The following is an 18,360-nucleotide window of genomic DNA, read 5'->3' on the forward strand; positions in this document are numbered from 1 at the left end:
TTATAGTATCATACACAGCTGTGTTCTTCTAGGCTGCCTACATTTGTGCCATCTATGCTATTATACATACATTTAATGTTGGATTAATTAGTTGATAGATGTTTACAAAGAGATTGTTGAAGCAAATTTTATATACAAATTAGTTATAGTACTTTAAATAGTTTTACATTGTATTTTTTGGAGATATGTATGGGAACACGATGTGTGTGTATATAATATATATATATATATATATATATATATATATATATATATATATATATATATATATATTATATATATATATTATATATATATATATATATATATATATATATATATATATATCATGATGTGATATATACACATCATGTTCCCATACATATCCCCAAATATAATGTAAAACTATTTAAAGTACTATAACTACCCGTATTTATCGGCGTATAACACGCACTTTTTCCCATTAAATCCAAGGGAAAATCGCAGGTGCGTGTTATATGCTGAACAGCTGCCTCAAAGGAAATGAGCGCCACCGAAATAAACAGAGCAGAGTGTACTGTGTAATAGGCTCCGCTCGCAGTCACTCCCAGTCTGGATTGGCCTGTAATGCACACAGTGCTCTGGATGGTCTGAGGTGGAGGCCTGTAATGAACACAGTGCTCTGGACGATCTAAGGAGGAGACATGTAATGCATTGCACACAGTGCTCTAGACGGCCTGAGGAGGCCTGTAATGCACACAGTGCTCTGGACTGTCAGAGGAGGCCTGTACTGCACAGTGCTCTGGACAGTGGTCTGAGGAGAGATTTAGCAATCCCCCATCAGAAAGACACATAAAACTGTGTCGACATGCGTAGGGGACGGCGGGAAAGTATAGTGTACAGTGTAAGCAGCAGTGGCTCACTGAGGAGCTGTGAACATACATACGGCTTTACGGCTTCATCTGAGAATTTACAGTGTCTGCACTGTACAGATTGATGAGCTGTAAGCATCTACAAAGACTGAGTACATCTATTGAATTTTAAATAAACAGAAGTGGTTTTATGATATAAGCACTATGTAGCTTGTTTCTTAATTGCATGCACTGAAGATATCCATTGAAAGGATCTGCACAGAAGTCTGGAGATTTACCAATTAAAGAGCCCAGGGGTGGCTCAACAGCGCACACTGACCAAACTTAATTGTGAGGCCACACTCCCTGAGGTGAGGATAACACCAAAAGAGGGGGAGCACAAGAGTGGTTGCACAATTATCTTTGTTTGGAGCAGAATCACATGGATTTATATAATTAAAGAAATCACGAAAGGATAGACACTTATGGACTTGGAGTTTTCAAGCATAATATCTCACTTATTGAGAAGAAACATTATATCAGTTTTATTATATATATTTTTCACATTGGAATAGGTATTTTGATAGAATATGCATGAGATGTATTAATCCACTGGATTTATTGATTTAGAGCACAGCGCAACATTTATTGGTTTATATTTATTTTTGCACTTTACAGGTGGCCTGAGGATGCCTGTAATGCATAGTGCTATGGATGGTCTGAGGAGGCCTGTAAATGCTGCACAGTGCTCTGGATGGTCTGAGGAGGCCTGTAAATGCTGCACAGTGCTCAGGATGGTCTGAGGAGGCCTGTAATGCACACAGTGCTCTGGACAGTCAGAGGAGGCCTGTACTGCACAGTGCTCTGGACAGTGGTCTGGGGAGGCCTGTAATGCCTTGTTTCCACTGAGCGAATCAGTTCGATACTGTTCGGGACGGTGCGCTATTTTGGGTGTTTCCATTATGAAAGTGTGCCAAAAAACCGAACTGTACCACACCATTCTGGGTCCTGCTTCAGATGTTGGGCCATAGAAAATGGAACGGTTCGGTTAGGGCGGAGCGACAACACATTCCACTGATTGGTGGACATGCTAGGCATTTTTTCGAAACCCTGTATGGCCCCTGACGGTCGGACTTGCAGTAGAAACGCTCACCAGAATAGACCGGATCATTCTAACCTTTCCAAACTAAACCGACCCGAACCGCTCCGCTCAGTGGAAACAAGGCATAATGCACAGTGCTCTGGAAGGATTGAGGAGGCCTGTAAATGTTACACAGTGCTCTGAATGGTCTAAGCAGGCCTCTAATGCACACAGTGCTCTGGATGGTCTGAGGAGGAGGCCTGAAATGCATTGCACACAGTGCTCTGAACGGTCTGAGGAGGCTTGTAATGCACACAGTGCTCTGGACGGTGGGAAGGCCTGTAAATGCTGCACAGTTCTCTGGACAGTCGACTGTCTGAGGTGGCCTGTAATGCACACAGTGCTCTGGTGGCCATGCATGCCACACCACTAAGCATGCTACGGTCTCTACCTTGCTTGCTGGGAGGGTAAACACTCAAAGGCTTTACAGGCAGAGCTCCAAGAAAACCAGGCATTCACGTGGGTAATCGTGAATGGGTAAGGAAAATTGTATTCATTTTGACAATTGATGAAAATGTGGGATAATTTTCATTTAGTTTTCATCACTGGAAATATGCTGCTGACAAAAATGTTTTAGTCTACGAAATTAACACTGTTGTGAAGGTAGTTGCCTCCTCTATCAAGGACAACCACAGCAGTGCAATAAAGCCTGCAATACACAGCTCAGATTTTGGGCAATTCTGTTTTTCTACGAAGATAATTATGGAACTAAGATTATCTCGACCCTTTACGTTTCCCAAGACAAGAATAATTTGTTAATCATTCCATTGTTGCTCTTGGTAAAAGAAGTAAAAGAGATATTTCCAACTATATTTACACATTTATGTTCATATATTATGAATATTATGTTCATGGACAGAATTGTGATGAAACCGTAGTCTCTTTAAAGAGAATTCCATTGGAATTCCATTGGCAGACTTCTTTTTTGCATAATGAGAAACTGTTGCTGAGTTTTATTTTTTTCACTGCTGTCCAATAAAATCGTGTTGTGTAATACCAAGTTTTTCCCAATATATAGCCATTATTTTAACTGCTGTATGTGTCTTTGTTTTGTCTTCTCAACGGTCTAAAACATTTCCCCAGTGTTAAGGCAAAGCCAGATTGGTGCTTTAGTACTTACTCTGGCAATTTTGTCAGTCACTAAAAATATTTTTAGTAGCCAGAGCAGAATTTCTGCATAGTCAACACAGGCCGTGGCTTAGGGGGTGCTATGGGCGGCAGACAGCCATTCATTCATATACAGTATAATATTACTGATGGCCAGTAAGGCCTCGTTCACACAGGGCAGCGACATGCATGCCATATTTGTCTACTGGGACACCTGGCCGCATGGACACATCCTCTGTGTCCCAATATAACATTTGTGTGAGTGCGGGTGCGAGTCTCCAAACTTACCCTGGGTGCTTTCAGAGATATATATTTACACCCACATAGATGTCATATTGGGACACAGTGGCTGTGTCCGTGGAGCCAGGTATCCCCATAGACAACAATGGTATGCCAACACAGGGATGCAGGCAACACCCGTGCACACCCATGCTGGCAAAACACGGCCCTACATGGGACCCGCTTTTCATCACTCTGTGTGAATGACACATGCCTAATACATTCCCATGCCTCAGGCCTCGTACACACGACCGTTTTCCTCGACAAAATCCATCAAGAAAAATGCTGGCAGAGCTTTTTTGCCGAGGAAAACGGTTGTGTGTATGTTTTTCGTCGAGAACACTGTCATGGATCTCGACGAGAAAAAAAGAGAACAAGTTCTCTTTTTTCTCGTTGGGAGTCTCAATTTCCTCGTCGTGTTTCTCGTCGGGCTGGTTTAAGACGAGAAACACGTTCGTGTGTATGCTTAGAAACCAGCGCATGCTCAGAATAAAGTATGAGATGGGAGCGCACCTTCGGTAAAAGTAGCGTTCGTAATGGAGATAGCACATTCATCACGCTGTAACAGACTGAAAAGCACGAATCGTCTCTTACCAAACTTTTACTAACACGCGGTAACAAGAGATTAGCAAAAGCAGCCCCAAGGGTGGCGCCAGTGGAATCGAACTTCCACTTTATAGAGTCGTTGTACGTGTTGTACGTCACCGCGTTTGAGAACGTCAAGATTTTGTCTTGACAGTGTGTACGCAAAGAAAGCTTGACAAGATTCTCGAAAAGCCTGACAAGAAACTCGTTGAGGAAAACAATGTTTCTTTTACGATGAGATTCTGGGTCGTGTGTACGAGGCCTAACACATTCCTATATAAAACTAAAGCACCCAAGCTGCCATCTCACCTGGCAGAGCAATCAAAGGGGCACTCATTGTTATTGTCCCTCTACTGTATATTTTTATTTTATGTTCACGTTCACAAGACCAAAACTGAGGGGAAATACAAAATGTTGAAGTTGTCACCAGAATAAGAGATGAAGGTAAGCCTTTCAAAGGGGACAGCTGTTCTGGTGATAAATGTATAGGAAAATAATTTACCTCACTTTAGGGAGATTTCTTCTTAGACACCTTTCACGTGGGTGGTGTCGATTCCATCTCAGCAGGTGATGGGTCACCTATGACATCTGTGTCTGTTCTGATTTTTCATCCATGGAGAAAACTGACTCATGTAATCCCTATGGATGAGTGGATATAAGTGGACTTGTTCATCTCTGGTCTGGTCCATAAAGCAGACTTGAACACAAACATTTTCTGTTCAGTCCAACAGACCTGAACAGACCCGGAGGTCGGTTTATATAGGCGGAGACAAGTCCTCTTGCATTCACCCACCCATAGGGATGTATTGTTGTCTGTTATGATCCTTATAATCACGGGCCAGACAGACTGCTGGTGTGAAAGGGGCCCCCAGGACAGGAATGGGTTTTTAACCCTTCTCTACAAAAAATGTTTTGTCTCACTCTCATTTCTTCTTGTTGCATGTTGAAGTAAAATAATAATAGTGCAGCGCAAAACAAACAATTTTAAACTATACATACAGAAAGTTAAAACATATGATATATGATATATAATTAAAAATTATATAATAAAGTCCATATAAAGTGCTCAAGTGCAAAAAGATGATCCAAATCGGAATATAATAGTGCAAAAATCCAAAGGGTGATATCCAGAAGGAACCTCCACCAAATAGCAGGAATGGCCTCTCACCTTACAACTTCGACCTGCAATAGGTCACAAAGCATAATCAGAGAAACACCTGTTCTCAGAGGACAGCAAGCAATGCAGCAGTAGAACCACGATATCAGTCAGACTCAGGATCAGGACATGGCAATCAGGGCATAAAAAACAAAGGAGAGGAAATCTAGTGCTCTCTGAAGCCAAAATACATTTATTTAAGAATAAAAAACGAATACACTCACTGTATAAGCACTCTCAAAGGAGTGCAGCGAAACAGCATAAAACATCCATAAGAGCATGGGTTTCAGTCTAGGTCGGCGATCGCGGTTGACGTCACATGTGGCCCCTTCCCCTCGTACGACGTTACGTCCCTATGAGCGGGACTTCATCAGCGTGGGGTGAAAGAAGGCAGCATGCAAACGTCCCGCTGTCTAGGTATAAGAAGCCTGTGGCTGCCATGACACACCCACTAGTAATCAAGCCCTCCCATCAATCCTAATTAGACAACAAAGACTGTCAGCAAAGGAAGGCACAAACTGCACCATGATGGAAAAAAGTGACAGATTCGATCATAATGGGAAAAAGGAAACACATTCGATCGGAATACTATCAAAGGGCAGACTCCTAAATACCAAAAGTTATATATATGCAATAAGGATAGAAATCCTCAAAGGCAAAAAAAACCCCTTTAAAAAGAAATCTTACATAAAAAATATAAATGACGTCAGCCACGATCGCACACCCAAATTACATAAAATACATCAAAAACACATATGTAAATCCTTATATATTAACCCATTAAGGTCTCGAAAAGGAACACTACGTGTAACAGATAGATACTGGACATAAATGTTAAGAATATTAAAAATAAAAATATTAAAATATATATATATATATATATATATAAAATATAATATATACAAAATATAATTAAAAATATTTAAAAATATTTAAAAATATACAGATACATAAGAAAGGGGGGATTATCTATTGGAAATAAAACAATTAAGGTCAAACTCTACATTTAAACCAGCTGGCGAGGATACTTTAGTCTCATATATCCAATAAGACTCACGCCGACTCAATTGGCGGATGTAATGTCCCCCTCGCCAATGTTTTGTAACTTTTTCAATGCCCCAGAATTTTAACCCTTTGGGATTCCTCTGGTGACACTGCCTAAAGTGTTTAGATACACTGTGACTCCTAATACCCCTTTTGATATTGCTGATATGTTCCCCCACTCTCACATGCAATGCCCGTGACGTGCGACCCACATACTGCAAGCCGCACTCACACTCAAGCATATAAACTACGCCGATAGTATCGCACGTAATTAATTGCTTGATGGGATACTCTAACTGGGTCACATTGGAACAGAAAGACTTCCGTTTCTTAATATGCTGTTTGACATGCTTGCAGGTCGCACAGCGACCGCAAGCATAAAATCCAGATAGGAAGTCAAAAAGTTTTGGCTGTGCAACAACTGGCGGGTCAATTACACCAGGGGCTAGACTATCCCTCAGAGAGGGGGCTTTTCTATAGATGAATTGTGGCCGATCCGGAAGGGCCGGACCCAAAACAACATCGCCCTTCAAGATGGGCCAGTGTTTGGCCACTATTTTTTCAAATTTCTTATACTGAATGTTATAGTCAAGCACCATTTTGAAGTTAGATGGCTCCTTATCAGTAATGGGTGGTTTGTCAGCTACAATAACACTCCTCTCTAACAGCCTAACTTTTTCCATTTCTTGCATAATCAAGGGGCGAGAGTAACCTTTAGACACAAATCGATTAGATAATTCCTGCGACTGGGCCAGATAATCCAACTCCAGGGTGCAATTCCTGCGGAGCCTCACAAACTGGCATGTTGAAGCTCTACTTGGAACCTTGTTAAGATGCAACAATGTAAAATATGATTTTTTTCCCTTTTTTAAGTGGTCTTAAACTTTTGATCAGGACTGTATATATACCTGTCGTTCAGCATACTTTGCATGTACATATGAAGTCAGTGTATGCTACTTCTACCTATAAGTTTGTGTTTGCAATTCTAGTTTTGTAGACACAGTTGTGTTTAATCATTATTTTGCACCATTGTGAGATTTATTTACCTGCTAAGTAATGTCAAATATATTTAAACATTTTAATATTTATGACTCTTATTTTTATAGTTACATCTTATTAAAAGGCCATATTCATTCACTTCATTATTTTTGACCATTACAAATTCTGTGTACAAAAATTATTTTGTAGCAGCAGAAAACAAAATTGCAGTGAATCATCCAACTTACAGACAACGGCTACTGTAAAAACCTTTGAGTTAAATTAATGTATGAACTGGCAGCTCTTTACGAGGTTCTTAGCAACTTAACGATTAATTTAGTAGGTCATAAATTATTTATTTCAAACCCCTGAACAGAATCTTAAGGATCTCCATAAAAGAGGGCTTTAAGAGCAACTGTTAGTGCTTAGACTGCAGGTTTCCTGAGTTGTGCAGACTTCACAAACATTAATGATGGGATAGGGATGGCCGTACAGGTTTCTGTATCTAACTCATGGTCTTCAATCATTACGACTTGAGGCCTGACAGACTGACGGCTCTTTACAACTCTGGGCCTTTGCCTCCCACCCCCAGAGTAAACAGCGTCCTGATGCGGTCACATCCTGCCTCGGCATTTGCAAGTAAATTACAAGATAATTTCAGTAAAATATTTAAATGTCCAGATCTCTGGGAAAAGGGAGTCCGCTGCTGTTTTTGGCATGGTCTACAATACACAGCTTACCCTTTAAATCAGGAACGGTGAACTCAGAATGAAAGAGTCCAGAATTAAGTAGGATAACTTCATAAGAGGCCAAATTAATTTCACTGAAGTCCAAACTTGTAATTACTAAAACATTCTGTTCCACATTGAGGACTTATATACTTTTGATTATTTTATATTAGAAATAAAAATAAAAAATAGCAGTCAAGTGTAAACCTGTAAAGACTTACCTTGTTCGGTCTCACACTGATCGACCTGCTTACGATTCAGCCATTGCACCACTCAACACCCCATGGCCTGGACACCTCATCCTAGCTACCAATTAGTCGCAGCGATCTTGGCATCCAGTTTCTTGGCAATGCAGTCTGCTGGCCCTGAGTCTGCTGGCACCTGATTTGAACCTCACTGGCACTGTACCCAATGCTTGGGAAAGGTTTAACTATGTGCCTCACTGGCAGCCATTACTGTACCTGAATTCTGCACTTGCCTGTCATCTGACCCGTTGCCCGTGTACTGATCTTGGTTCTTCCCTGCTGCCTCCATCAATCCTTGCCTGTTTACTAACCACATGTCTGCTTGCTGCCTGGACTGACTCCTTGCCTGCTTACTAACCACATCTCTGCCAGCTGCATGGAATGACCCCTTGCCTGCATACTGACCACACCTCTGCTTGAACTAACCTCTTGCCATGTCCCTCTAATTACTCTTCAGCTGAGGCACATGTTCCACCATCCTATGTGGATTTGTGTATCATTCTGAACCACACGTACTATTTTTTTATCCTTACTCAATCTCTTAAAATACCCGGCCAGAGAGTATAGCATCATGCATGTTGGGGCAACCAAGTACCAGTAGGCCTGCTTGCCTTAGGGGAATGGGGTCTGCTATAAGTGAAACTTCACTAGCCAGCTTTACTCTCTGATCACTTGTACAGGAGTGAACATTACAAAAGTGAGGCCAGAGCAGAGTATGATTATAAAAATATATATGTATATACTTGTAAAAATGATCCATGTCTTGTCCTTAAAGCGGATCTCCACCCTAAAGTGAAGTCGCGCTGATCGGCACCCTCCCCCCCTCCGGTGTCACATTTGACACCTTTCAGGGGGGAGGGGGTGCAGATACCTGTCTACAGACAGGTATTTGCACCCACTTCCGGCCACACGATACGGGCAAATGACGTTTTTTTTCCTGGCATCCCGTCCGTCCCCCGTTGTATGCTGGGAACACTCGGCTCCCAGCACACAGCGGGAGCCAATCGTAGGGAACCGGGCAGTGAAGCCGGAGCGCTTCACTTCCTGGTTCCCTCACCGTGGATGGAGGGGGGAGCAGCAGGGTGACGAGAGATCGCTCGTCATCTGCTGCGGACGGCGCTGGACTCCAGGACAGGTAAGTGTCCTTATATTAAAAGTCAGCAGCTGCAGTATTTGTAGCTGCTGGCTTTTAATTATTTTTTTTAGTGGCACATCCGCTTTAAAGCCCAAAGCTAGGTAAAAAAAAAGGTCCCTTTTTTATATATATAAAAAAAAGCAATTAGTACATTAAAAAAGCTTTGACTGTAATACTCACATCCTCTCCAGCGCTGTCTCTCTCAGTAATTCCTATTCACTGTTGTCAGTTTTCTGGGTTTAATAGCACTCAGCATTGTCTGTCATCCATCATAATTTCTCAAAGACTGAGGATATACTGTGAGTACAGATTATCATAGATCCAGCCCCTGAGGGGAAATTACCACAATATCCTGCAATCACATTGTAATGCTGCAGAGAAGATGCACATTTACAACCACCCACTGCCGGAGAAGATGTGCAGAAAGTGTGTCACATGACCATCCTGAAGACATCTGAACAAGGTGCGTATAAACAAAAAGCATAAAATACATAAGGGGGCATCATGGGGGAGGGAGCGCTGTAATGTGTATCTTTTGATCCTGCAATGCACAAAAACAAAATATTCAAAGTGAACCAAAAAAGTGCATGGGAACACACACAAGTGCATTAGGATGTGTAAAATGGTTTCTTCCTGAAGAGGGAAGGACCCCTCCATGACCACCCGGGATGCAAGACTCACAACAGGGGTCAGCCAAACTCAGGTCCAAGACGCCAAATGGCCCACCAGACCCTGCTTCTCATGATCAGCCAAAGCCAACCGAGTACTGGGTGGGAGGCTGTCCCGAAAAGTGACCCCCCCAAGACAGAGGAGATAGGAATCTAATGGCCACACATTCTTCTCCGAGACATCAGGATAGGCCCACAGACTGACACCCCACAATCCTGAGTGATAAGGTTACCCCAAAAAAGTGCAGTGACAGATAGTGAGGGAAAAATAAAAATAAGTGCCAAAATAAAATACTTTGGCTAGGCCTTGTGGCCTGGTAACAAAAATTGCCCTGATCCCAGCCAAAAGGCCTAGCCCATGATGCGTTGTGCAGAAAAGCCACACAGTTGGCTCGTAAACCTATAGTGTTACACCGCCACCTCTGTGATGTTATTCCAAGAGGGTGCTCGACACCACAGGTCCTCTACCTTCCCAGCTCTCAGCCAGACAAGGTTGCACAGGTTGAATCAGGAGGCTCTAGGCCCCTCGGAGTCCCCCATTCTAGGAAAATACTACCGACCCACATGGCTGCACAGTCAGATTTCTTCCCATGGGAGAGATCCCTCAGGATCTGTCATATTTACAGGGATACTATACAGCCAGCCATCCCAGCCAAAAGTCCAGAATGGCAGCGGAGCACCCCTCCTGGACATTGATACGAGCAGATACTACAACCCCACTTCCAAAAAAGTTGGAATGCTGTGTAAAATCAACATGAAAATAACTTTTTTGTAATTGGGGTTGTACCTATGTTGGACTTTAAAGTGTATGTACAGGCAAAAATTTGGTTTTAATTTTGGATGGAGGGTGGAAGAGTTAGAACATCATACCAACAGTCAAACTTGGTGGTGGTAGTGTGATGGTCTGGGGCTGCTTTTCAGCTTCAAGATTTGGAAGACTTGCCATGATTGATGGAATCATGAATTTTGCATTCTGCCACAAAATCCTGAAGGAGAATGTCCGGCCATCAGTTTGTGACCTCAAGCTCACTTGGGTTGTGTAGCAGGACAATAATCCAAAACACATCGGCAAGTCCACCTCTAAATAGCTCAAAAAAACAATATGAAGGTTTTGGAGTGACCTAGCCAAAGTCAGAACCTAAATCCTATTGAGATGCTGTAACCTTAAATGGGCCATTCATGCTCGAAAACCCTCCAATGTGGCTGAATTAAAACAATTCTGCAAAGAAGAGTGGGCCAAAATTCCTCTACAGCAATGTGAAAGACTTTTTGCCAGTTATCGCAATTGCTTGATTGGAGTTGTTGCCGCCAAGGGAGGCACAAGCAGTTATTAGGTTTAGGGGGCAGTTACTTTTTCAAAAAGGGCCAGGCAGGCGTTTTCCTTTAATAAATTAAATCATCATTTAAAAACTGCGTTTTGGATTTTCTCAGGTTATCTTTGTGTAATATTAAAATTAGTCTAATGATCCAAATCATTTAAGTGTGACAAATATGCAAGATAATAAAAAATAAAAATATCAGAAAGGAGAAAATACTTTTTCACAGCACTGAACACTGTTAGAAATATGATAATTTGAGACAAAAATTTCCATCCTGTCTTTTTGAATTCTTTCTGAATTCTCTCTTCACTGTGGTCAAAAACAAATGTCGATTTGACCCCATTATGGTTAAAAAAAATCAAACAGCGGATACTAAAATGAGAAAAAAATAATTGTGTATATCCAGTTTAAATCCCCCAAAAGGGACATCTGTTTTGGAGCCAACCACGTAAGTGCTTCTCTGGGACATGAATAAAAGTGAAATCTCACAAATACAACACAGCAAATAGGACAAAAAAAATAACCTGATAGGGGTTTCCTACTCTATTCTAAATTTAAAAAATCATGTTTCACCTATACATATATACATATCTCATACTATATAAAGGTTTTTACGCATCATCACAATCTTCCAAACCTTGCCACAACAAGGATAACATGGAAATTACTTGTTTTAAAGATGGGTGTTGCCAAAAGTTGAGTACCAACCTTATTCACAGAACTTCACCTTGAAATATTTAATAAATCAGGCTCCAAATGTATTTTTGAGAGCCAAAACTTCTGGGAGCGCAAGTGCAGAAACATTCGAAAAACGATCCTTAAAGGGGTTATAAACGTTCGTTTTTTATTTTCTAATTAGGTTCCTTTAAGCTAATGCATTGTTGGTTCACTAACTTTTTCCTTCGATTTCCCTTCCCCTGCTCACCCCCTTCCTTGGGACAACATCCCTGTGAACACAGCGTCTGCCCGCAGGGATGTAGTCCTAAGGGAGGGGGTGAGCATGCTAACTAACCCCCAGCCAGAACGGCTTGGGTGATGTAGGCAAGCTTACTGAGGAGGAACAGGAAGTGAGAAATTCAGACAAAAAATAATAATTTAGAAGTGAAATCGAAGGAAAGGGTAAGTGAACCAACAATGCACTAGCTTAAAGGAACCTTTTTTAAAAAAAAACGAACCTTTACAACCCCTTTAATAACTTGTGGGTGGCTTTGTTTTTTTAAATCGGCCTGTTTTGGAAAGACAAACTGACAGCAGAATTAAATGGCAGTTAGGCTTTGCATACCTACCTCTCTAGAGCTCTTTCTGTGACTGACATCAGGCAGCTAGAAGGGACCTCTATATCAGGACATCGCAACGAAACTGGAGTTATTATTCCTGGGCTCACTATGTTGTGATTATTGGAAGACACGTTAAAAAAAGGTCCCTTTTTTATATATATAAAAAAAAGCAATTAGTACATTAAAAAAGCTTTGACTGTAATACTCACATCCTCTCCAGCGCTGTCTCTCTCAGTAATTCCTATTCACTGTTGTCAGTTTTCTGGGTTTAATAGCACTCAGCATTGTCTGTCATCCATCATAATTTCTCAAAGACTGAGGATATACTGTGAGTACAGATTATCATAGATCCAGCCCCTGAGGGGAAATTACCACAATATCCTGCAATCACATTGTAATGCTGCAGAGAAGATGCACATTTACAACCACCCACTGCCGGAGAAGATGTGCAGAAAGTGTGTCACATGACCATCCTGAAGACATCTGAACAAGGTGCGTATAAACAAAAAGCATAAAATACATAAGGGGGCATCATGGGGGAGGGAGCGCTGTAATGTGTATCTTTTGATCCTGCAATGCACAAAAACAAAATATTCAAAGTGAACCAAAAAAGTGCATGGGAACACACACAAGTGCATTAGGATGTGTAAAATGGTTTCTTCCTGAAGAGGGAAGGACCCCTCCATGACCACCCGGGATGCAAGACTCACAACAGGGGTCAGCCAAACTCAGGTCCAAGACGCCAAATGGCCCACCAGACCCTGCTTCTCATGATCAGCCAAAGCCAACCGAGTACTGGGTGGGAGTCCCGAAAAGTGACCCCCCCAAGACAGAGGAGATAGGAATCTAATGGCCACACATTCTTCTCCGAGACATCAGGATAGGCCCACAGACTGACACCCCACAATCCTGAGTGATAAGGTTACCCCAAAAAAGTGCAGTGACAGATAGTGAGGGAAAAATAAAAATAAGTGCCAAAATAAAATACTTTGGCTAGGCCTTGTGGCCTGGTAACAAAAATTGCCCTGATCCCAGCCAAAAGGCCTAGCCCATGATGCGTTGTGCAGAAAAGCCACACAGTTGGCTCGTAAACCTATAGTGTTACACCGCCACCTCTGTGATGTTATTCCAAGAGGGTGCTCGACACCACAGGTCCTCTACCTTCCCAGCTCTCAGCCAGACAAGGTTGCACAGGTTGAATCAGGAGGCTCTAGGCCCCTCGGAGTCCCCCATTCTAGGAAAATACTACCGACCCACATGGCTGCACAGTCAGATTTCTTCCCATGGGAGAGATCCCTCAGGATCTGTCATATTTACAGGGATACTATACAGCCAGCCATCCCAGCCAAAAGTCCAGAATGGCAGCGGAGCACCCCTCCTGGACATTGATACGAGCAGATACTACAACCCCACTTCCAAAAAAGTTGGAATGCTGTGTAAAATCAACATGAAAATAACTTTTTTGTAATTGGGGTTGTACCTATGTTGGACTTTAAAGTGTATGTACAGGCAAAAATTTGGTTTTAATTTTGGATGGAGGGTGGAAGAGTTAGAACATCATACCAACAGTCAAACTTGGTGGTGGTAGTGTGATGGTCTGGGGCTGCTTTTCAGCTTCAAGATTTGGAAGACTTGCCATGATTGATGGAATCATGAATTTTGCATTCTGCCACAAAATCCTGAAGGAGAATGTCCGGCCATCAGTTTGTGACCTCAAGCTCACTTGGGTTGTGTAGCAGGACAATAATCCAAAACACATCGGCAAGTCCACCTCTAAATAGCTCAAAAAAACAATATGAAGGTTTTGGAGTGACCTAGCCAAAGTCAGAACCTAAATCCTATTGAGATGCTGTAACCTTAAATGGGCCATTCATGCTCGAAAACCCTCCAATGTGGCTGAATTAAAACAATTCTGCAAAGAAGAGTGGGCCAAAATTCCTCTACAGCAATGTGAAAGACTTTTTGCCAGTTATCGCAATTGCTTGATTGCAGTTGTTGCCGCCAAGGGAGGCACAAGCAGTTATTAGGTTTAGGGGGCAGTTACTTTTTCAAAAAGGGCCAGGCAGGCGTTTTCCTTTAATAAATTAAATCATCATTTAAAAACTGCGTTTTGGATTTTCTCAGGTTATCTTTGTGTAATATTAAAATTAGTCTAATGATCCAAATCATTTAAGTGTGACAAATATGCAAGATAATAAAAAATAAAAATATCAGAAAGGAGAAAATACTTTTTCACAGCACTGAACACTGTTAGAAATATGATAATTTGAGACAAAAATTTCCATCCTGTCTTTTTGAATTCTTTCTGAATTCTCTCTTCACTGTGGTCAAAAACAAATGTCGATTTGACCCCATTATGGTTAAAAAAAATCAAACAGCGGATACTAAAATGAGAAAAAAATAATTGTGTATATCCAGTTTAAATCCCCCAAAAGGGACATCTGTTTTGGAGCCAACCACGTAAGTGCTTCTCTGGGACATGAATAAAAGTGAAATCTCACAAATACAACACAGCAAATAGGACAAAAAAAATAACCTGATAGGGGTTTCCTACTCTATTCTAAATTTAAAAAATCATGTTTCACCTATACATATATACATATCTCATACTATATAAAGGTTTTTACGCATCATCACAATCTTCCAAACCTTGCCACAACAAGGATAACATGGAAATTACTTGTTTTAAAGATGGGTGTTGCCAAAAGTTGAGTACCAACCTTATTCACAGAACTTCACCTTGAAATATTTAATAAATCAGGCTCCAAATGTATTTTTGAGAGCCAAAACTTCTGGGAGCGCAAGTGCAGAAACATTCGAAAAACGATCCTTAAAGGGGTTATAAACGTTCGTTTTTTATTTTCTAATTAGGTTCCTTTAAGCTAATGCATTGTTGGTTCACTAACTTTTTCCTTCGATTTCCCTTCCCCTGCTCACCCCCTTCCTTGGGACAACATCCCTGTGAACACAGCGTCTGCCCGCAGAGATGTAGTCCTAAGGGAGGGGGTGAGCATGCTAACTAACCCCCAGCCAGAACGGCTCGGGTGATGTAGGCAAGCTTACTGAGGAGGAACAGGAAGTGAGAAATTCAGACAAAAAATAATAATTTAGAAGGGAAATCGAAGGAAAGGGTAAGTGAACCAACAATGCACTAGCTTAAAGGAACCTATTTAAAAAAAAAACGAACCTTTACAACCCCTTTAATAACTTGTGGGTGGCTTTGTTTTTTTAAATCGGCCTGTTTTGGAAAGACAAACTGACAGCAGAATTAAATGGCAGTTAGGCTTTGCATACCTACCTCTCTAGGGCTCTTTCTGTGACTGACATCAGGCAGCTAGAAGGGACCTCTATATCAGGACATCGCAACGAAACTGGAGTTATTATTCCTGGGCTCACTATGTTGTGATTATTGGAAGACACGTTATACAGACCTGGAAACAGGGAAAAGCATTTTATTAGCACATGGCTATTGCATTCGTTTTGTAGTATGATAACATGGACCTTTCATTTTCTTAAACAGAGCTACCAGAAATCAGAAGAATGCACAGTTCAACTGTGTCACTGTTTTAAATGCTTCACGCAGTAATTCTGTTCTGTCACTGTTAAAATGGTCGTACTCTTAAAAAAATAAAAATAAAAAACCTGTATCTTTAAAGCAGGATATACAGCATAGTGCTTGTGCAGTGCATCCCATTCTATGCTGTAAAATACCTGGTTGATCTTGCCGGTGTGTCCAACTTAGTGTGCTGACCACTGTAATCGTGGCTGCAGATCCATGATACCATGGTCAGTTTACATGCCCCTGTCATCTCACAGTCTCTCCCTCTCCCTCCTGCCTGTCAGTTGGGGAGTCTGTGTGTGCAAGCCATCTCCTCTCCGCCCCTCCCCTCCCCTCCGGTCGCTATTCCGCTGTGGCTTTAAAATTATTAATTTCAAATCCTGGAATTCCCTCTGTTTCAGCAGGATATACTGTGCAGTGTCTGTTTTAAAAAAATAATGCAGCAAAATACCTTATTTTAGAGCACCGCTGTGCGCTCACGTGACCTCCCACCACTCTCCTCCCTGCTGACGTCAGAGGGGAATCTCAGCCAGTTCCACTGCAGTCCTCAGATCAGGGAAGGAAAGCGCCGGGAGGTCACGTGACCACACAAAATAAGGTAATTGTTAAAAAAACACATACACTGCACAGTATATCTTGCTGTAACAGAGGGGATTCCAGGGTTTGTGATTAGTGACTTTACAACCACTTTAAGATTCACTCACTGCTGCCAGGGTATATAGTCAAATCCCCAACCTAATTTTTTTCCACTGTAGTTAACACAATGCAGCTTGGTGATGGACCTGTCCCGGCCTGTGATTGGATAGTAAAGAAGTAGCATCACAATGATGGGGTTATCATTCTGCTCTCTGGAATTGCAATTGGTATTTTTAGATGGTTGTCAGTAGAAGGTTTTTTAAAAAAGAAAAAAAAAACAGCTTAATAAGTCAGGATACAAAACTAGGAGCTGCTTTGGCTGCCTTGGTCTTCAAAGCACAAGCTCTTGGAGTTATAACTAAGTAAGAAAGAACTAGTATAAACACCATGTAAAAAAAATCACAGAAATATTTATTGACACAATTGCACTACATTCAATATAAATATACACATAACTAACACCAGTCAAAAAAAACCAAAAAAAAACCTGTCTTGTCTATACACACATGGCACCACCATGTTCTCTCTACTAGCGAGGCACTCGTCTATTAAAGAAGCAAAGGCAATATGGGATTCCATGGACAGGAGAAAATGATAGAAACCCAAATATTCGTAATAACTTCTTGAGGTGAAAAATATTTGCTTACATCATCAAATTGGCTCCTAACCGGGATGATCACCAAAGTCCTTACAGTAGAGCATAGATTAGCATACGATAGGCTCAGTTCACAAAGCTAACATACCAAGAAAAAAAACCCTATTAACAGTTATTTTTAGCTGAGTTCAAAGAATTTGGGGAATTACAATGAAACGGATGAAATAAAGATTCTAATCAGTGTAAGCTGAAGCTTATCTCAAAGGAATTGTAAAAATGCTCCCAGGCAGTGGGGCTGTCCCTGCACTAAAAGGGTTACACGCTTGTTTAGGTCTATGGGACCAGGAGAAGTCGTTTTACTTACCTGATCCTACGCTCCTCTAGAAACCAGCGCACTCTTCTACTACCCTACACTCCGGTGGTGGACATCCAATGCAGGGCTAGGAGCTCTGCATGGTACTTGACAGGGCTGGACTGGGACAGAAATTTGGCCCTGGACTTCATCCAGACTGGCCCACTTTGACAGGTCTCTCCCATGGAGGCCGGACTACTCCCGCACCCCCCCCAGCCACCCGCACCCCCTCTCCCCCTTCACTAGCCATTAGCCGTTCTACTTTATTAGAGTAGAATGGCTGGTACTGGTACTCTTATAGGCAGTACCAGTGGGGAAGCTAGACATATTACCCGGGGCAAAGAATCAGTTCGGTGCCCCCCTTATGGGACAAGATTAGGCAGAAGTGAGAAACTCCCAGGCCATAGCTGTTGAGTCAGCTGTCTGTCCCCTCCTGCTCCTCCCTCTGCTTCTTTGTTCCCCCCAGGTGAGCGCTGCGGGGAAGGAGAGACAGAGGAATGGAGGGGGGCAGCAGTCTGCTGTCACTGAAGCCGGCCCACTGAGCCATCGGCCCACCGGGAAACTCCCTGTAGTCCCAATGGCCAGTCCATCCCTGGTACTTGATGACGTCAGAGGACCTGCCACCGCTGCAGCGTAGGGGAGAAGAGAATGCAAGGACTGGTCTAGCAGTGTGGAGGGAGCCAGCAGGAGGGGAGGATTCGGTAAGTAAAGCTTTTTTTGGTCTCCAAGATATAAATGAGCTTTTAA

The 18,360-nt window shown here is 42.0% G+C and overlaps 1 protein-coding gene across 1 annotated transcript in view; it reads right to left on the reverse strand.

The window, feature by feature from the left end:
• GLIS1 (GLIS family zinc finger 1) overlaps positions 1 to 18,360 on the reverse strand; it is a 170,842-nt gene that overhangs the window by 13,864 nt on the left and 138,618 nt on the right. Inside the window, exons 8-10 of the mRNA XM_040361052.1 lie at positions 15,770 to 15,902; positions 12,936 to 12,954; positions 12,481 to 12,617 (exon numbers count right to left, since the gene is read on the reverse strand). Of these exons, the coding sequence (XP_040216986.1) occupies positions 12,481 to 12,617; positions 12,936 to 12,954; positions 15,770 to 15,902 (289 nt within the window). The remainder of the gene's footprint in view (positions 1 to 12,480; positions 12,618 to 12,935; positions 12,955 to 15,769; positions 15,903 to 18,360) is intronic.

This window comes from Rana temporaria, chromosome 7 (assembly GCF_905171775.1).
Source record: "Rana temporaria chromosome 7, aRanTem1.1, whole genome shotgun sequence".
Classification (NCBI taxonomy): Eukaryota; Metazoa; Chordata; class Amphibia; order Anura; family Ranidae; genus Rana; species Rana temporaria.